General features: G+C 36.0%; 1 protein-coding gene across 1 annotated transcript in view; it reads left to right on the top strand.

Moving 5' to 3' along the window:
- The window catches only part of AATF (apoptosis antagonizing transcription factor), an 81,191-nt gene that overhangs the window by 22,636 nt on the left and 36,384 nt on the right, over nt 1-22,171 (top strand). The window contains exons 5-6 of the mRNA XM_044673507.1: nt 18,433-18,547; nt 21,673-21,874. Of these exons, the coding sequence (XP_044529442.1) occupies nt 18,433-18,547; nt 21,673-21,874 (317 nt within the window). The remainder of the gene's footprint in view (nt 1-18,432; nt 18,548-21,672; nt 21,875-22,171) is intronic.

Here is a 22,171-nt window from a genome sequence, read left to right as displayed (position 1 = left end):
GTGTATTGGCTCCAAGGCAGAAGAGTGGTAAGGGTAGGCAATGGGGGTCAAGTGACTTGCCCAGGGTCACACAGCTGGGAAGTGTCTGAGGCCAGATTTGAACCTAGGACCTCCCGTCTCTTGGCCTGGCTCTCAATCCACTGAGCTACCCAGCTACCCCCAAGCACTGCATTTCTTTTGAGAACTATTCCTTTCCTTTTGACTTATCTCCTGGGATATGACTTTTGTTGTTTTTTGTTGTTGTTGTTGTTTCTGTTAGTTGCCTATATATTTTGAATATCATAATTGGAAATGATTGATACAATAATTATTAGTGATATTTTATACATATATTTTTAATAATATTTGAAGCAAATGTTTCCCCCCATTTGATCACTTTCTTCTTACTCTAGTTGCATTAATTTTGTTTGTACAAAAGCTTTTCAGGGGGCAGCTGGGTAGCTCAGTGGAGTGAGAGCCAGGCCTAGAGACGGGAGGTCCTAGGTTCAAACCCGGCCTCAGCCACTTCCCAGCTGTGAGACCCTGGGCAGGTCACTTGACCCCCATTGCCCACCCTTACCAATCTTCCACCTATGAGACAATACACCGAAGTACAAGGGTAAAAAAAAAAAAAAAAAAGCTTTTCAATTTCATGAAACTGGTTATCTATTTTGTAATTTTAAATTATCTATTCCTTGTTTGGTTAGGAATTCATTTTCTAATACCTGGTTACTCTGATCAACATACCAATGCAACATAATTCCAAAGAACTCTTAATGAAACATTTTCCACCTCCAGATAGAGAATTGATGGGCTTGAGTTCATATTGAAACATGTTTTATTCTCTGTTTTTCTTGCATTTTGGTGGGGGAATGGGGAATATCTGAAATTTGTTTTATATGATTATACATATTTGTAATAGGCTTTATTTTTTGTACCTTCTCATGAGGGTGAGGTGTTAGAAGGTGGAGGATTTGGAACTGGGTGGGTGGGGATAAAAAAAGAACAAAAAAATTAAAAAGTCTCAAAAGTAAATAAGAATAAAAACATTTTTAAGGGGAAAAAAAGGAATTCTATCCTAGCCACAGTTTGAAGGGTACCTGATGTTAACAAATTAGGAAAAAGCTGTTGATAAAGTATTCATTAATGCTTTAAAAAAAAACCTGTAAAATATGGGTATATTAGGGACTTAAAAATATAATTAAATATTTTGTATGATAAAACCTATATAACCCAAATCAAATTATTTAACATGTCTGGGAAGGGAAGGAGGGAGACATATAATTTCAGAAAACTTATGTGGAAAATTGTTATTACATGTAATTGGTGAAATAAAATATCTTAAAAAAAAATAAAAATATAACTAAAAGGAACCCATGCAAAAATTAATACTACATATAATGGAGAAATACTTGAAGCTTCCTAAATAAATATAGATTTAAAGCAAAGATAGTTTCTTTCCTTTCTATTGTTTGATGAGAAATTCTAGGAATAGAAATAAAAGGAGAAAGAAATTCTTTCTTGTATAGATAGGCAAAGGAGAGATAAAACTATCCCTATTTGTTGATAACATATTGGTTTACCAGAAAATATAAAGGAATCAGCAAAGAAACTAATTGAAACAGTAGTTTACTAAAGTAGCAGGATACAAAATAAAGCCATAAAAATCAATATGTTTCTATATAGCAGTAGCAAAATTGCGAAGGAAATAATAGAAAAAGAAGGCACAAGAAAAATAACTACAAAATGTACAACATACTGGTTAGTCAGCCTACCAAAATACACTCAGTATCTGTATAGATACAGTTATAAAATACTCCTTAAAGAAATAAAGGGTGATGGAGAAACTAGAGATATTTAGTTAGTTCTCTTGACTGAGTTGTATCAATATAATAATGACTATTGCCAAAATTAATTTACAGATTCAATGCTATTCTAGGCAAATTGCCATGGAGATACTTTTGAAGAGCCAAAGTAATTATTTGAAAGAACAAAACAAATCTCAAGTATCAAGGAAAACAATGAAAGAAAAAAGTAGGATTGAAGGGGTAATAATACTTTCAGTAAAGCATTAACCAGCAAAACTGGTACTAGTTAAAAAATAGAAAAATAGATCAATGGAATTGATTAGGTGAGGAAGAATAAGAGATAATTGAACTCAACCCAGTGAATAATAAGCTTAAAAACTTAAATTATCTAGGAGAAAAAGAATTGCTGGGAAAACTGGAAAGAAGTCTAGCGGAAATTAGGTTTAGAACTCCATATTATACCATATACCACAATAAACTCAAAATGTATATGTGATCTGAATATTAAAACTTAAGCCATTTAAAAAATTAGGAGAGAAGCTAAATAATTCTTTCCTCATAGAGCATATTTTTTATTCTTATGAACTGGTTCTATTTTATTTTAGTATTCTTTTTAGGGTATTACAGTGACCAAAACTGTACATAAAAGTAGAAGGACTTCCTTGTGTTTTTTAAATTGGGATTTCCTTTGTTTTATTGGTTTTTAAATAATCTGCATTTAAAGTTGCTTTTAGTTTCTTACATAGTTTACACATTTACACATTTAACCAAGAAATAGTGCTTCTTAAAAGTGGAATTATGTTTAAAATTTATATGTGTGCATTTTACTTAATGGTCTTACAATCTTTGAGGTTCTTGTATTGGTCTAAGTCTTGTTTTCCTTTTCTAAAAATACTGTGTAAATGAAACATAGGTGATTAAAAAGGAAACCTTTTGAAGACTAGAAATGCAACTTTAAAAGTACATGACAAGAAGGATATCCTTCAGGTGATATTTGTACCTTTATAACTATCAAGCAACAGTTTTATTATTTGAATTTAAATTGAATTTAAATTTTAAATATTTTAAGATTCTTCCCCAGAATAGTGAAATTGAAGCAAAAAAGAATGAATTGTTATAAAATTCTTCCTGATCCACATGATTCATTTTATTTTTCTGAATCTCAGTTTAACCCATTTAATTGGTATATCATGATAATAACATTCTTTGCAAGAACATTTTATGGAGTAGCTGATAAAGTTATAATGGTGTTTGTATTTGCACAACACCAAGCATATTAAAATGGCTTTGAGGATCTCTGGAGAACTTTTTGCAGATCTTTTTATACCTTGGCTGTTTGAAACCTAGAAGATTGCCTCCAGGTTTATTCTGGGTGTCATTTAAGGAAAGAGTACCTTTAGCCATTCAGATTCCTTGCTGATGTGCAGCCTTGGAATAGATACAGCCAGAATGTTTTAGAAGAAAAATTTAAAAGTCTACAGACTTGATTTTGTTTTTGTTTTTTTGGAGACTAGGGCTTCCTATTTTGCCAGAAGTGCTACAGCCACTGACTGGCCTGAGCCATTGTTGATGGGGCACAAAAAGTTTGACTATATTACTGACCTAGAAAGATTTGCCTTTTCAAGGCAGCCTTGGGCTATCTCACTGGTTTTCAGACTCAGTGCCAAAACCCACATCTTATAGGCTTTAACCCTGTTGCAGCTCAGAACTCCTGAACTGAAGTCCATCAGCCTTAACTTCCCCAGTAGCAGGTATTACAGGTGTGTACCACCCTGCCCACCTAAACTTTCATAAATAATGAGTTATGAGTTAAACATTTAAGGGAAATTTCAGTTTGACCCCATTTCATTCAAATATTTTGTGACCGAATGAATAAATCCCCTTATTTTTAACTATGTGAAGCTGGTATCAATTTCCCAGTCTCATTGAAAAGCTGAATCTTTATTGTGTGCTACCTGTGGGAATTTTGGATATTTGGTTTCTTTTCCAAAGGAGAATTTCACTACTTAAAAACCTGTTTGTTTATGGCTTACAGTATGGAAAAGTAAGATTTTTTTTTTAATTTCATGAAAGAGAGACAGCTTTACTTTGAATGCATTTCTGATTTCCTTCCTAATAAGCTCCCCTGGCTATAAGTTTAAGCCACTGCTTTTAAATATACTGGGATATCACAACTGTCACATTTTGTGCATTTACTTTGTCCACTTAAAGGGAAAAGGTGTATTTCCTCTTTTCAAGAAATAGTACTGCCAGGAGAAATGAAGGCATAGGTACTGCCAAGTTGTAGGTAACAGTGGAGGATTTGGGGAAGTCCATTGATCAGTTAGATTGCTCTGTCCTATAGGGCTTGTTAAGGATTTATTGACACACTCTATCAAGGTGTTTGAGAGAAGTATTCAGGGAAAGCTAAGAAATTCCACAGTTCTTTTCCCTTTCTTGTAAATTCATGCCTGGTCAGAAATTACAGCTTGAGTGGGATGTCCCTCCATAGAGCTCAAATATACCCTATCTATCATGTTACTTAGTGTGGCAGTAATGTAAAATGGTGAGGATTTCTCTTTCTCTTTCTTCCTTCCTTCCTTCCTCCCTCCCTCCCTTTCTTCCTTGTTTTTCCTCTACCTCTTCTTGCTCTCTTGCCCCTCCCCTCCTTCCCATTCCTGACCTCATTTTGTGAAGACAAAAAAATGAGCTTTTCCTAGGGTCTTGTTTCTTATATCATTTTAAAACATCTCGGATTGAATAGTTTGCATTTTGAATTAACCAAACTATTTTCCTCTACAGGCTCTTTGCTTTAACTGTTCTCCCAGCTACTATGGAACCCTTTAGGGGTTCAGAGTACTTATGTCAGCTTTCTGGTTAGCCTTCATATTTTTAGAGTTTGGTCTCCATGTTCCACTTTTGAAAATTACCCCTTATGGGTATATTGATGCCATTGAAACAATTTCTGATTTTGGAACTATAGAACCAGAGACTCACAAAAGTGCAAAACTCCTTGTAGAGTAGTTCATCTAATCCACAGTCCTCATAGTAGTAGCATGTATGGATATGTGTGTGGATATGCACACATATGTACTTATCTATTATAATAAATAAAAATCCTCCAGTTGAACATACTATGGGAATAATGAAAACTTGTCCAAATGGCCCACATTAAGGAATTTGTAACCGGCAGTACTCTTTCATACTGGTTAACGCCATGCTGCTTGGGGAATATAGAACAAGCCCAAACAGTAATACTGACAGAATTCGGAATTATGATACAGTGGAGCCTTCACGTAATTCTTTGTTGAAGAAGTTAGGGCCTAAATGTTAAGGCTTATTGTTATTCTGAGTTGATAATCTCTGCCTTGCTTTAATAATTTTTCCTCATGCCTGGGTAGCCCGCGAGTTGCACAATAATCACTCACACAGCTTTGTAATCAATGCCCAAAGTAATAGGATTCCTCTGGCCACCGGCAATTAATAAATTTGTGTCTTTTTTAAAACACTAGCAAGTCGGGCCTGAAATACGACTGACTGGCTCTCCTCATTTGCATATTTATTGCAGTGGAAAAATTCTTACCAGATGATTGATGCTGAGCCTGCCTCTTGAATTCCAAGCAGCACATTATTATGAAATGAAAAATGCCGGCCATACAGTTGATTAAAGTTGAAGACAGTGGAATCGGTGTTTTTTAAGATTGTGGGAGAATTAAAGGCATATTTTAATAGATGTTGACAAGAAGTGAACTAACAAAAGCAAAGCAAAGGATTTGCTTGAAAAGATTTAATCAAACGTCTTTCTTGGGGGATTAATTGCTGGGGATGACTAGTGCAAGTGGCAGGCTTGTGGATTTGAATGAAAAGTATTGTTCTTAGGCCAACATATTGTGTGTCATTTTGACCTATAGTTTAGCTCCAGTTTCTGAGCTACTTTTAAAGGAGAAAAAAAATGCCTTGTAATTTAAACATCCTACTAAGCATATATATCTAGCTTAATGAAAATGTGTTTTTATATAGCTGTATCCACATATGTATTTATGTTTCTAAATGCTTATGCACATTTTAAAAAACAGATAAGGTCAGTATCTTTCTTGCTTTTAAAATGCATTCTCTCAGTCTCTGCCCCCATCCCCACTCCTTTCTCAATCTTCCAGGAACTAGCACTCTTATGATTTAATTGATAAATTGTATATGAATATTTTTAAACTCAAAAAAAAAAAGCAGGGTATTTAAATATCCAAAAACTTAGATCAGAAAGCTTACACAGCTATTAGGTGATAGCATTTTGTACATTAGATGTCGTTTTTTGATGTAGGCTGTTGACATATCAGTAACATGTTACTGAATATTTTAATATAGGAATCTATGCATACCAGCCTAATCCCTTAACTGTAGAGCAGTAGTAGATGTTTAATATTGTCTACCCTATACAAAGATGGATTCCATGATAATATACCACCTTACTTTTTTACAGCACTTTGTACTTTTCAGAATACATTCACATTATTAATTCATTTATTTGATCCTCACATCATTTCTATGAGGTAGTCAGGACCAAGTTGTATTATCCACATTTTATAGATGAGGAAACTAAGACTCGGAGAGATTAAATTGGCTGGCCCAAGGTGTCGCTGAGCTAGTTAGTGGAAGAGCCAGAATTAGAATGCTGGTCTCCTGCCAGCTCTCTTTCTGCTACACTGTTCTGTGTATGTTGTTAACAAAGTTGCTTACCAGACCTGTTACTGTTCAGGTGAACGAAATCCAGCCCATCTCCTGTTCAGAGAAGGCCCTCTGGAAATTTGGCCCTGGGATTTTGAAGGTGGCACATTAGGGAAGAGTCTTTTATTAAGAAAGCCAGAGAACAAAGCATATGCTTTTAGTTCCTTTCCTTACTGACAGTCACATCTAATGACCACCACTATTATAAAGCAGGCATCTAGTGGTGATTGCATGCATTTAGTTCTGTATGTACAGCACCAGCATTCACGAGGGGTACACTCACTGGCAGTGGCGAAGTCTCTAATAGATCTGGAAAAGTTGGAGTCAGTGGGCAGCATGATTTCCTTCCGTGGCCTTGGTATTGGAAGGAAAAGAGAGTTTTAACATGTTAACGTGTCTTCTGTCTTAATAGACCATTAGTGACACTAACTTTGATAAACTTTTTTTTTTTTTGAGTCGGGGTAGAGTTTGAAGAACAGAATGATGGATTTCATCTTAGGTGGATCTCCTGACACTTTGATACATGGCAGTGCTATCCCTGAATAGAACTTAAATACTCCAGGGCTACTTTTTGATTGGATGAAGGGGTGTATAAAATGAGAAAATATGAGAGAGTATTCACAGAAAGGCACTCTTTGATTTATTGATACCAAACTCTCTTCTTTCTTGTTGGATTGATATACTGTCTAATATATCTGCAGAAGTCTTTTTTTTTTTTTTACTAGAACTTTAAAATTTTGACTTAAATAAAATTAAAATGGGCTTGTGGGGTATTTGAAAGTAGCCCTTAAAAGTTGGGGTCCTGCCGTGGAATCCTTCACAAGTTCCAGATGTACTACATGTAAAAGTCTGATTGTGGTGTGGAATTTGGGAAGTAGCCTCAAACTCTACAGGTTGTCCTCTGACTTCTGCCCCATCTGGCTCCTGTATCCAAATTTTAGACATTGACATCTCGAGAGGCGACAAGCCTCAACTCTAGTTCTTGACAAGCTCAGGAAGGCTGAGGAGCCTAAATGGATATGTTCTGAGTAGAGAGTATAATAGGAAAATAGCATTTTAAGAGTAGAAAGCAAAAGCAAGCAAAGACTGACAGGGCTAGACATTCCAAATCTGGAATGCAGCAAGGGACTTCTCTCAATGGACTCTCTATGGCAGTTGGTTTGCAGGAGCTGGTGATATAGCCACTGACCTAAGAGCCTAGGGATTTGGGGTTGTCTCAGTGCCTTGGGAAGTATCTACATGAACATCAAGACCATCATCTAGCAAGTTCCAAAAGTTCAGGTTGAGATTAAAGGCTGTCTTATATGGTGGACATATAAGGCATCTAATTCTCCCTGACTTTCCCATTGTATTTGCTTGGCTGTTTACCTGTGATCCTGGGACTATCTGATTCATCTTACTAATAGACCAAGGACATCTGCATGAGAAACCCTTTCCCCTTGTGTCCAGCCAGGCTTGTCTTGTAGCTGTAGTGGAGTGATCTCCAGACCTTCCTGCCCTTTGGGTTATCCCATAGTTGTTAAGAGTAGCTTGACCTTACTCCCTCATCTCCTTCCCTTAATTTATCTTTATTAAACAGTGTTTTTTACCTTCCTATGCCTTCTTCAAAACCCCCAAAAGAACTCTCAGAAGGACTGTATTCAAGCCTAGTTACCACAGCTTGAGTTGACCAGGAATTCCCAACTGTCATTCCTTCAGTTTAGTGTTTACCCACTTCCTAAGTTATTACCCTTCCTTAAGGGCTGGTTTAGTGACTGACAGTTGCCCACAACACACCTACTGGTCCCCCTATAGACTTATTCCCTTATAGTTATGAACTGAATCAAAGAGGATGATGGTCAGTCCTAATCCTGGAAGATTTTATAGGGTTCTACAGTTGCAAAGCCAGTTCACATTTTTTCATGTAAAAAGTATGGGAACTCACTTCATTCACTCCAGAGAAGAAGGAAAAGACATAGTGTCTGAGCACTTTTATAGGCTTTGGTACTTTTATAGACTTTTTAAGAGAATTATTTCTTCCTGGCCATTTCTGCTAATCCCACTTTACCTGCCCTCAGCAACTGTTTTTGGTTTTTTTTTTTTACTTGATTTTTCACCTAATTACTGTAAATGCTATAAAAACTGGGAGCTACAGCAGAATCTTCAATTAATTGAGAGAATCTCAGCCCCACCCCCACCCCCCATAAGTACTAGTGTCTTGATTTTTTTTTTTTTATGTTTTATCTTCTGTCTTAGAATCAATACTGTGTATTGGTTCTGGGGCAAAAGAGTGGTTAAGGATTAAACAATGGAGGTTAAGTGACTTGGCCAGGGTCACACAGGAAATATCTGAGGTCAGTGTCTTGATACTTATAAGTAGTTTGGATCCTTCCCAGTTCCTTTATAGACATTTCTTCTTTCATTTTTGAACATTTCTTCCTTCTGTTTTTCATAATTATCATCTGTTCTATTCTAGAGTCTAGATTTTCAGATGGAATAATTTTTGCCTTTAAAATAGAAATGTATTGATTTTATTTTCTATCTTTTCTTGTCCCTCTTCTTTTCCTTCCTTAACTCCACTTGTTTCTATTCAGAATTCTTTTGTCAAAATTAGATTTGAGAGCAACTCAAAACTACTCAAGACTATGATTGCATATAAATAAGCATTTTGATCAGCTCATATTTATTATAAACCCACCAAGGGTATAGGGCACTGATTGCTAAAGAACAGAAAGTGGTACTGAAAATAGGATAGACTCTGCTTGCAGAGAGCTTTTAATTTAATAAAGTCAGTTAAAAATGAATAGACCATTTTTGCATGCACAGGACAGTGCTGTCCTTTTTAATCTTAATTTTTTAAATTTATTAATTCATCAATTTAAGAACTTCTACAGTGAAGATACTTTCTACCAGTGTAGGTAGGCAGCTGTTTTTACAACTTAAAGCTTACAGAGTTGCCAAGGGCTGTTAGAGATTAAGCAATTTACCCAGAGTCATGTAGCTAGTGTGTCAGAGGATGGACTTGACCCCACATCATCCTGACTGAGGCCAGCTCTCTGCAGAGCTGTCATTTTTAAATGACCATGGGTATTTCCTAATTGTGGGACCTTGAGCAAGTAACTTAACCCCCATTGCCAAGCCCTTACCTCTTTTCTGCCTTAGAACAAATACACAGTATTGATTCTAAGATGGAAGGTAAGAGTTTTTTTAAAAATGACCATTGGCAAGTCACTTTGAGCCTGTTTCCTTGTCTATAAAATGGAACTGATGATAGTTATCTGCCCTAACTACTTCAGAGTTGTAGGAAAAGCATGTTGTAAAACATAAAGCACTAACTATATAAATGAGTTATTCTTATTGTAACAAGAATAATCAAGGGATAGAATTCCTGGAGATATCTCCAACTTAGCATGTCCAAAGCATAATTTATTTGTTTTCCCTCCAAACCTTTCCTTTTCCTAAATGTTCTTATTTCCCTGAAAGGCACCACCATTATTCCAAGTCTCCCAGAGTCATGACCTTGGCATTATCCTCAGCTCCTCAGTGTCCCTCACCTCACGTTTTCAATCAGTTGGTAAATCTTGCCATTTCTTTCTGTCACATCATGACCTCTTCTCTCTGCTCATTTTCCTATCATCAGAGTTCAGGCCCTCATCACCTCTCATCTAGATTATTATAATGCCCTCCTTGTCTCTTCCCACTCTAGTTTATCCTACCCGTAGTTGCTAAAGTGATTTTCTTTAAACACAGATCTGATCATCTTACTCCTTTATTCAAACTCCAATGGCTCCCTATTGCCTCTAGGATAAAATAGATACTCTTCAGTGTAGCTTTTAAAGCCCTTCATAATCTCATCCCATTCAGCCTGTCTTTCCAGCTTCATTGTACATTACTTTCCCTCTTCCATTCTCTGATCCAGCTAAACTGACCCCTATCTATTCCTCACCCCTGACACTCGACTTCCTCTTTCTACCTTAGCACTGTCTTTTCCCAAGCCTGGAATGTACATCCTCATTTCACAGAGTCCATCTCTTCCTTCAAGATAAAGAACTCAGATACCACCTCTTACTTGAAGCCTTTTCTGATGCTCTGGTAACAATTGCTCTTGCCCTTCCAATCAAAAAAAAAAAAAAAGGAAAAGTGTCCATTGAAGATTTTTTTCAAAAATGCAAGGAAGTACACAGAAGGAATCTCAGAAGAAAATTGATAAGCAGGACAATTTTCAAAGTTACATGTTGAACTTATTAGATGTATGTTTATTTTAAAGCATGTTGTTTTAAACCAATCTAATACTTTGTATTTATTGATAACTTTTATTTATTCTGTATGTATTTTTATATGTACTTCTTTGTCTCCCCCATTAGAATATATACTTCTTCCAAGTAGGTATTGTTTCATTCTTTGTATTTGTATCTCCAGTACCTAGTGCAGTTCCTGGCTCATAGTAGATGCTTAATAAATGCACCTATAATTAATGAAAGTTGAGTGAATGATCAGTTTGGTTTTTTTTTTTTTTAAACCCTTGTACTTCGGTGTATTGTCTCATAGGTGGAAGATTGGTAAGGGTGGGCAATGGGGTTTAACTTACTTGCCCAGGGTCACACAGCTGGGAAGTGGCTGAGGCCAGGTTTGAACCTAGGACCTCCTGTCTCTAGGCCTGACTCTCACTCCACTGAGCTACCCAGCTGCCCCCCCGATCAGTTTGGTTTTAGCTAACTATTCTTTTTTTCCTTCTGTCTAGTATTTTTTTTTTCATAAGGTTTTTTCTATTTTGAATTTAAGAAATGCCAAAAAAAAGAACATTTCCATGTACAAATTGGACAGGAAAAGATCATATGTAGAACTGAGACTTTCCCTTATATAAACAATATGCTTTAAAATAAGCACATATATAAATAAATTCAACGTGTTACTTTGAAAACTGTCTTGCTTGTCAATTTCCTTCTGAGCCTCCTTCTGTGGACTTCCTTGCATTAAAAACAATCTTCAATGAGCCCTTCTTTTCTTTCCTTTTCTTTTTTTGGGGGGGAGGGCAGTATTATATTACTAGCTTCATTTCTAATGAATGGATACCCTCCCTCCAACAAAGAAAGAAAAATACAATCCTTGTGCGAATAGCAAAACCAAAACCAAATTACTCATTTGCCTTGTCCAAAATTTGTCTTATTCTGTTACCTTGAATTCTTCATTTTTTTATCAGGAGGTGGGCAGCAGGCTTCTGTATCTGTCCTCTGTAATCATGGTTAGTTATTACATTGTCCAAAGTTCTTAAGTCCTACAAAGTATTTTTTTCTACAGTGTTTTTTACAATCTTGCTTGATTTTGTTTGTTTAAAATCTCTTATCAGTTCATCCAAGTTTCCCCAATTTTCTTGGGAAGTATCTTTTTAGTAATTTCTTACAACCCAATAATATTCCATTACATTCCTATACCTTATTCAGTCATTCCCCAAATGGTGGGTACCTTCAGTCCTTTGCTACAACAAAAGGAGCTTGCTATATAAATATTTTTACATACAGATCTTATAGGTGTAAGCTGAGTAGTAGTATTTCTGAGTTTATTTATATTTTTTAAGTTTTAAAGTTTAAAAATTTTGTCTCTGTGGTAGAGGAAAGGAGTTGTTTGATACAATGAGATAAAGGGATGACAGTGAAAGGTTGTTTCTGGGTGGCCAGAATGGCATGGGAAAGAAAGAGGAGGCTATTCAGATTGACAAAAGCAAAATGGGCAAGACAGAAGTTCAAAAGGAAGGTAGAATAGACTTATAGAGAACTTTGAAACCATGGTTAGAAGATAGTATAGGATATAGGATATGTAGGATAAGGTCAGAGAATAGAGAGTAAAGTGACATAGGTGAAAGATAATCATTGTGTGGAAAAGATCAGTGACATTGGGCCTAGAGAAAAAAGGACAAGTTATCACCGATAATTGTGTGACAAGAAGTGACAAGATTTAACAACTCATTGACTCTGCTGAGTAAAGGGACCCCTTAGGGGTGTTAGAGATACTGAGTTTTCAAAAATTGACATAATAGTATTATTTCCAATGCAGACGATGAATTCAGGTGAGGGAAGAAGTTGGAAGAAAAGATACAGAATTCTACTTTTGCCATGGTATGTTGGAAGGAGCATTAGAACTTGCATGTGAAATTGTTAAAGGGAATGTTGTTAATGTGGAATTGAATTATAGAAAATAGCTTTTCAGGAGAATCTGTATCGTGTCATGGGGGATAGATTTTTTTTTTAATCTTTATTTGATTCCAATAACAAATTTAACATCTAAGTTTTTCAGTTACATGATTCATGTTGTCACCCTCCCCTCTTCCCTCTCCCTTCCTGGAGTTGACAGACAATTCCACTGGATTATACATGTATTATGGGGATAGAGTCTTGGCAAGAAAATGAAGGCATAGGGCATAGTAGGATGCATAGTATGTTTAATGGGGGAAAGGACCTTAAAATTATCTAATGCAATTGCTTTAAGATTAAACTGAGGCTCCAACAAATTAAGTAAATATAGCTTTTCCAGAGCTGGGAAAGTTGGGGCTTAAATACAGTTGTTCTGGGATGGCAGTCTAGTGCTTTTTTTCATTTTTTTTTTTTTTGGTCAGATTTAAATATTTTTTTAGAAAAATTTTCCATGGTTACATGATTCCTGTTTTTACTTTTCCCTTCAACCCCTCCCCCATAGCCAACGTGCATTTCCACTGGTTTTAACATGTGTCATCAATCAAGACTTATTTACATATTATTGATAGTTGCATTGGTGTGGTCATTTAGTGTCTACATCCCCAATCTTGTCCACATCAACCCATGTGTTCAAGCGGTTGTTTTACTTCTGTGTTTCCACTCCTGCAGTTCTTCCTCTGAATGTGGGTAGCGTTCTTTTCCCTAAATCCCTCAGAATTGTCCTGAGTCATTGCATTGCTGCCAGTACAGAAGTCCGTTACATTCGATTTTACCACAGTGTATTGGTCTCTGTGTACAATGTTCTTCTTGTTCTGCTCCTTTCACTCTGCAGCAATTCCTGGAGGTCATTCCAGTTCACATGGAATTCCTCCAGTTTATTATTCATTTGAGCACAATAGTATTCCATCACCAGCATATACCACAATTTGTTCAACCATTCCCCAATTGAAGGACATACCCTCTTTTTCCAGTTTTTTGCCACCACACAAAGCACGGTTATAAATATTTTTGTACAAGTCTTCTTATCTATGATCTCTTTGGGGTACAAACCCAGCAATAGTATGGCTGGATCGAAGGGCAGGCAGTCTTTTAGCGCTCTTTGAGCATAGTTCCAAATTGCCATCCAGAATGGTTGGATCAGTTCACAACTCCACCAGCAATGTATCAATGTACCAATTTTGCCACATCCCCTCCTGCATTCATTACTTTCCCCTTTTATCATTTTAGCCAATCTGCTAGGTGTGAGGTGGTACCTCAGAGTTGTTTTAATTTGCATTTCTCTAATTATTAGAGATTTAGAACACTTTCTCATGTGCTTACTGGTAGTTTTGATTTCTTTATCTGAAAATTGCCTATTCATGTCCCTTGCCCATTTATCAATTGGGGAATGGCTTGATTTTTTTTATACAATTGATTTAGCTCCTTGTATATGAGTAATTAGACCTCTGTCAGACTTTTTTGTTATAAAGATTTTTTCCCAGTTTGTTGTTTCCCTTCTGATTTTGGTTGCATTGTTTTTGTTTGTACAAAACCTTTTTTAATTTAATATAATCAAAATTATTCATTTTACATTTTGTAATTTTTTCTAACTCTTGCTTGGTTTTAAAATTTTCCCTTTCCCATAGATCTGACAGGTATACTATTCTATGTTCACCTAATTTTCTTCTAGTTTCCTTCTTTATATTCAAGTCATTCACCCATTCTGAATTTATCTTGGTGTAGGGTGTGAGATGTTGATCTAAACCTAATATTTCCCATATTGTTTTCCAATTTTCCCAACAGTTTTTGTCAAATAGTGAATTTTTGTCCCAAAAGTTGGACTCTTTTGGTTTATCATGGACAGTCTTGCTAACATCACTTGCCCCAAGTCTATTCCATTGATCCTTCCTTCTGTCTCTTAGCCAGTACCATATTGTTTTGATGACTGCTGCTTTATAGTACAGTATATATATACAGTATATATAGTACAATATCTGGTACTGCTAGGCCACCTTCCTACACGTTTTTTTTTTTCATTATTTCCTTTGATATTCTTGATCTTTTGTTCTTCCAAATGAACTTTGTTATAGTTTTTTCTAATTCAGTAAAAAAGTTTTTGGCTAGTTTGATAGGTATGGCACTAAATAGGTAAATTGATTTGGGTAGAATGGTCATTTTTATTATGTTAGCTCGTCCTACCCATGAGCAATCAATGTTTTTCCAATTGTTTAGATCTAGTTTTAATTGTTTGGAAAGTGTTTTGTAGTTGTGTTCGTATAATTCCTGTGTTTGTTTTGGTAGATAGATTCCTAAGTATTTTATATTGTCTAGGGTGATTTTCAATGGTGTTTCTCTTTCTCCCTCTTGCTGCTGTGATGTGTTGGAAATATATAGAAATGCTGATGATTTATGTGCTTTTATTTTGTATCCTGCAACTTTGCTAAAGTTGTTCATTATTTCTTTTAGTTTTTTAGTTGATTCTCTAGGATTTTTTTAAGTAGACCATCATATCATCTGCAAAGAGTGATAGCTTAGTCTCCTCATTGCCTATTTTATTCCCTTCCATTTCTTTTTCTTCTCTAATTGCTACTGCTAGTGTTTCTAGTACAATGTTAAATAATAGAGGTGGTAGTGGGCATCCTTGTTTCATGTCTGATCTTATTGAGAAGGCTTCTAATTTATCCCCATTGCATGTGATGTTTGTTGATGGTTTTAGATATGTACTGTTTATTATTATTAGGAAAGGTCCTTCTATTCCTATACTTTCTAGTGTTTTCAATAGGAATGGATGTTGTCTTTTGTCAAAGGCTTTTTCAGCAACTACTGAGATAATCATGTGGTTTTTTTTGGTTTGCTTGTTGATATTATAGTGCTTTTTTCACTACACTAGGATGCATCTGGTTATGGGTTGAATAACCAGAGGCAGAAGAGTCCTTACAGGCCATCTAATTCAGTTCCTTTTTATATGTGTGAAATTGAGACCCAGAGAGGTAAAGTTACTTACTACACAGGGAGTAAGCAACAGAGGTCAGATCAGAACCTTGATTCTTTGATGCCAACTCCAGCAATTTTTCTATATGTTTCATTCTTTGGTCATAGCCTCTACCTCTAATCTATTTGTTTTTTAAATATATTTTTTCTGAACTACATGTAAATACAATTTTAGTGATTGTTTTCTGATATTTTGTAATCCATGTTCTCTCCCTCCTTTCTAACGTTTCCCAAGATGTCAGGTAATATGATATAGGTTATACATATACTATCATGCAGTATGCATTTCCATGTTCATCATTTTGAGGAAGAAGACATGTATCTCTTGTACTAGAGAAAAATTCATAGAGGAAATAAAGTGAAGAGTGGGATGCTTCAGTCTGCATCAAACCACATCAGTTCCCTCTGGTGGTAGATAGTCTTTTTTGTCATGAGCCTCTTGGAGTTGTCTTGGATCCTTGCATTGCTGGTAATAGATGCCATTCACAGTTGATCATTGTACTTTATTCTAGTTCTACTCACTTCACTTTGTATCACTTTCCAGGTGTTTTTGTTTTGTTTTGTTTTGTTTTGTGATAGTCCTGATAGTTCATCATTTCTTATGGCACAATAGGATACCATCATAATCATGTACTACATCTTGTTCAGCTATCCCCCACTTGATGGACATTCCTTCAGTTTTCAATTCTTTGCCACCACAAAAAGAGCTGCTAGAAATATTTTTGGATATATGGGTCCTTGTTTCTTTAATCTCTTTGGGATACAGACTTAGTAGTGATATTGTTGGGTCAAAGGGTATGTACAGTTTGATAATTTTGGAGGATAGTTCCTCCAGCATTTGTCATTTTCCATTTTCACCAACTTTGCTGATCTAATAGGGGTAAGACAACCTTAGAGTTGTCTTATTTTGCTTTTTTTTTTTTTTTTTTTTTTAGCCCTTACCTTCTTAGAATGAGTAGTTTGTGTTGGTACCAAGACAAAAGAATGGTATGAACTAGATAATAGGAGTTAAGTGATTTACCCAGGGTCCTATAGCTAGGAAGTGGCTGAGCTCATATTTGAACCTAGGACTTCCCATCTCTAGGCCTAGAATTTGCATTTTTAAATTAATGATTTAGAACTTTTTTCACATGGATGTTGATAACTTGGATTTCTTTCTGTAAAAATTGTCATATCCTTTGACTATTGATTAAAATTGGAGTAATACACTTATTCTTACACACTTGTGTCACATATATAGGGATATATCTTAAAAATGGGATCATTCTTGAGAAACTTGAGAAATTTCTCCAATTTCGCCATTTTTCTTCTGATTTTAGCTGCATTGGTTTGTGCAAAACTTTAATTTTATGTAATCAAATTGTCTATTTTGCCTTTTGTGAGTCATGTGACTGATAATTTCTTCTGTGCTCCTCTATTTTATTTATGATGTCATCCTTTATGTCTAAATCATGAACCATTGGTAGCTTGTCTTGTATAGTTTGAGATGTTGATTTATGCCTAGTTTCTGCCTAACTACTTCCTGGATTCCCAACAAATTTTTTTGACTTGTAAAATCTTGCCCCAATAGCTGAGATCTTTGGTCTGCCCCTGGGCTTGACCAACTAGCTGCCTCATGACTGCAATTCATTGACAGTAGGTAGTATGGTGTAATAACCAGAGTATTGGTCCTACAATCAAGAGACCTAATCTTTGACCATAACACTGATTAGTTATGTGACCATGGACAAATCATTTCACTTCATTTTCTTTATCTGTAAAATGAAGTTAATAGTCCATCTCCTGTAGATGATTGTGAGAAAAATTTTTTGTAAAACTTAAAAGCATTAACTATGTAAAAATGTATCATGATAATGGGTATCAGGTGATGGAGAAACTAAGTCAACTTCAAGTCATTGCTTTTACAGAAAAACAATTCAAAATGCATATTCTGCCTGCCAGTTTTATTTTTATATATGAATTTCAATAAATTAGTCAGTGAAAGAATAACATTGAAGAGCAAAAGAATTATAGTTTAAACCAGAGATAGGTAAGGTTCCCAAAGGAAGAAATCCACAAAGCAAAAAGTAAGAGTTTTAGGACCCAGTTTTGGGGCTTTATAAAGATGAGAGATCGATAGGAGAGAATGGACAAGTCAAAGAGAGGTTTTAGGGATAGGCAGTTGTCAGGGAGGATGGTAGAGAAAGATTATTGAAGAGATTGGTCATAAACTACTAGACAGTGATACTTCAGAAACCAAGATTAGGGGGCAGCTGGGTAGCTCAGTGGGTTGAGAGTCAGGCCTAGAGATGGGAGGTCCTAGATTCGAATGCGGCCTCAGACACTTCCCAGCTGTGTGACTCTGGGCAAGTCACTTGACCCCCATTGCCCACCCTTACCACTCTTCCACCTATAAGCCAATACACAGAAGTTAAGGGTTTACAAAAAAAAAGATTAAAAGATAAACTGGTTAATTCTGATAATACTAATTTATATAGAAATCTTTGACTACAAAATTCTTAACATTGTATCTCCACTGGACTTCCCAAAGTGCTTTTGCAAATAACAGTAACTTCTTTTTCTAGTTAAGCTAACCAAGGCTTAAGGAAAGCCAAATGACTTTTCCAGTCACGTAACTAGATAGTGGTAAGAGAGGTAGAAATGAATATCAGAGACTTGCTAATGTGAATATGCATTATTTGCTTTTCTGATTGTGCATGGTTATAAAATAGAGAATGGCTCTCCATTTTCCTTGGTGCTGGTACTGTATATCACGTGTAGTTGGGGAATGATCAGTAGTTGTCATAATTGTATGCTCTGTTTCCCAGGCCACAAGGCACTCAAAGCATTGTTAAGGTCATTGGTGGATCTTCAGGAGGAACTACTTTACCAATATCCAGACACAAAACACCTCATAGATGGAACAAAACCTAAAGAGGAAAGGTAAAGAATGAATGGAGTTGGGATTGGGCTGATGGACTCTGCTCTTCCTCTACTTTCTTGGTAGTATTTTATTATCTGTGAACAAGAAGCCCTGACCTTTCTGTATGAGAGCACACCTATTGTTTATGGCATTAAATAAGTGTCTGCCTGCAGAGAAGACAGGATAAGATAGCTTTTAGACTTGCAGGATTGGTCAGTTCTGCTCCATGTAGAGCTCTGAGTTAGACATGGAAGAAATAGAAAGCTTTGGGACTGATCTCTACCCTCATAGATTAATAATTTACAAGTCAGAAGGCGGGCATACCTATGGGGATGGCAGAACAGAAACAGACATCAATATCTGGGAGTACTTTTTTCTTTGTTGTTCCAAATTCTTTCCCTCCAGACCTTCCCTCACCCACTGAGAAGGAAAGCAATATAATACCCATTATACATGTGAAATTATACAAAATATATTCCCTCCACCCTCCATCTCCTTCCCCCCCCCCCAAAAGATAAGAAAGATAAAGTGAAAAAAAAAAACACAATATGCTTCAATCTTTACTCAAGAGTTCATCAGCTTTCTGGAGGTAGATAGTATTTTCAACATGAGTTCTTTGGAATGATCATGGATCATTGTATTGATCAGAATAGCTAAGTCTTCCATAGTTGATCATCCTTACAATATTGCTATTATTATACCAGTGTTATGGTTCTGCTCACCTCACTTTGTATCAGTTCATATAAGTCTTCTGGGAGTACTTTTAATAAGCAGTGTGCAGGATGGTGTTGATAGGCATAGGAACTCACCGTGGGATGTTAAAGAAGGCTTTTCATGGATGAGGTAGTCTCTGAGGTTAGCTTTCAAGGAAGGGTAGAGAATCAGTTTGAATGAATGACAAATATAATGAAAGGACAATGATGAAACTTCAATCAATAAACACTTATTAATGCGAAGCACTGACTTGCTGTTCATGACAGAGAGGTGATAGATTTAGGGTATAGAATAAGCCATATGTTTTTGTATGTAACCATTGAAGGAATTTGTTTTACATGACTGTGCATATTTGTTATAAGACATTTTTTTAAGTGAAATCAGAGTTAGGATTGAGAGAAGATGGGGTATTACAGATGTGGCACATGCTTTTGGATGAGGCCACTATATTTATTTGGTATATTTGATTGCTTTACTTTGATACAAGAATCCTCTCACAAAATGCAAGTGATCATTAGTGTTTGAAATATAAAAACTAAGAACATCAATAAAACTTTTTTAAAAATTGGAATTTGAATTACACAAATGCCCCTTTTGAAAACCAAACTACATGCAACAGTTTCTATGTCTATTATGCCACATTTTTGCCCTAAAGCTGTTACCAGTCTTTTTTGTCATCTTTCTTAAAGGGTGAGCCTGATTGGCTAATGATTTATTACTGGTCCACATTTCCATTTCAGAATTTAAAGTTGTGTTTAGGAATATTCTTATATGTTTACTGTTTTTGAGATCCATTTTTGCTTGGATATCATCAGTAATATCATCAATAATAACCTAGCTGGTTCTAAGGTTATTAAAAGCTTTTATCATGCATTTACTTTTGTTTCTTGTTAATTTTCTAAAATTTATCAGTCAAACTGCTTAGTTTTCCTTTTGTATTTGTGAGGACAGCCCCTTGGAAATAACTGAATCAAATTGTTTTTTTAGGTGTTTTGTGATCTCGTGTGAACATTGCATTTGAACGGAAGGGCCTAGTGGAAAGGGACCTCAGAAGAATATCTAGTCTAACTAGACCTAACCAAAATTTTATTTCCCTCTATATTATCTACCACAAGTGATTGTCTTAGCTTTTTATAGTAATTACAATAGCCCATTCCGTTTTTCAGAATTTGTAATTATATAAGTTAAAAAAAATAATAGTTTTCCATTTTTATGTTAAATTTAACTATAACTTTTATCCATTGCTTCTGGTTCTGCCCTCTGAGACCAAGGATTCATATAACAGCTTTTCATATAGTTAAAGGTTGCTAATAAGTGTTTTGGACAACCCTGTCTTGCCCACCTCCACCCCCAAACCCTCAAACTCAAGTCTTTTCCAGAGAAAGTATCTTTATTTCTTCTGGTTGATTCTTATAAGGTATGTTGTACAATTCTCTTACCATCTTTGTTGCTCACCCTCTAAAGATATTTAACTTGTCTGTGTTCTTCCTAAAATGTGAGACATAGTTAAGCAAATCAGGATATATCAACCATATCTGAAATTATAAGCTGTGTTCTGTAAGCAGTCAGCTGTTTTCTTAAACTAGGATCAAATGAATGTTTATAATTTGCTTTGTGAGCTTTAAGGTGCTATATAAATACAGCCATTTCTCACTTAACATAAGTAGACCATTTAGCATATCTTCCCCTCCCCTTACTTACCCCTACCCCCCTCCACATTTCTTTGGCCCAGAAGCCTGAACAGCTTCAGTACCTGAAGTGGAGGACGCTGGTGCTGGGCTGTACTGCTGGCATCTGCCAGGATCCAGAGCTGCATCATTGGGTAATGTAAATTTACGTAAAGTGAGAACTATCTGTACCAGAATTGAATACAATATTCCAGATATTCTCTGGTCAGAGTATGATGAATACATTAATTCCTCCATTCTGGACACTCTACTTCTTTTTTTTTTTTAAGCTACATTTTTATTCATAATTTTTCCCCCAACTACTAAATTTTCCCCTGTATCCATCCTACATAACAAATTTTTTTTTTAAAAAAGAAAATAAGAAAATAAGAAAAAGAGGACTGGGCAGGGGAAATCATTAAAACAAATAAGTAGAGGAAGCAAGGTAGCTCAGTGGATTGAGAACCAGTGCCAGAGACAGAGGTCCTGGTTTGAAATCTGGCCTCAGAAACTTTGGAGTTATGTGATGGTCCCAGCCCAAGACCCTTTTCCTATCAGTTTTTTCTCAACCACCCATCCACCAAAGAACCTTCACTTTTGCTTTACTACTAACTAGTACTTGTGAAAGACAGACAATTAGCATATAGTATCAGGCTCTAGGTCTTCCCTCTCTGGTGGTTTCCCCTGATTCTTCATATAAATCAGCCCATTATTTTGACTAGATGACTTCTTTCTACAATAGGCAATCTCCTTGTTTTTCCTAGTGAAGAAGAAATCCCTAGTGAGGAAGAGGAAGCCATGACAGGAGAGTACCAGCAGAGGAGGGGCCCACCCAAGAGAAAATTGGAAGTGGATGACTATCCTGGCTTCATGGCAAAGCGCTTTGCTGATTTCACAGTCTACAGGAACCGTACACTTCAGAAATGGCATGACAAAACTAGACTGGCTTCTGGCAAGCTGGGGAAGGCAAGTGGATGGGAGTGTAGGAGGGATATGTGTATATGTGCCTGGACCCATGTGTGCTGGGATTTTGTCTGTTCTTGGATGGAAAAATTCACATTACGATGTTAATCAAGAATTCCTATACTGGCCTTCCTTGTAGGTATAGAATGTTGGGCTAGTTTTGTGGTCTTCACAACTCCCTCTTTCTCCTCCCCTTTAGACTGTGTCACCTCATTGCCTGGAGCTATAATTACCACAGGCACAAAATTTTTTCTTCCTTAGAAATATTAGAAATCAATTTGGTGAAAATAAAAAATACCA

This window comes from Gracilinanus agilis, chromosome 4 (genome assembly GCF_016433145.1).
Source record: "Gracilinanus agilis isolate LMUSP501 chromosome 4, AgileGrace, whole genome shotgun sequence".
NCBI classification, from domain to species: Eukaryota; Metazoa; Chordata; class Mammalia; order Didelphimorphia; family Didelphidae; genus Gracilinanus; species Gracilinanus agilis.
This window is presented reverse-complemented; position numbering and strand designations above follow the sequence as displayed.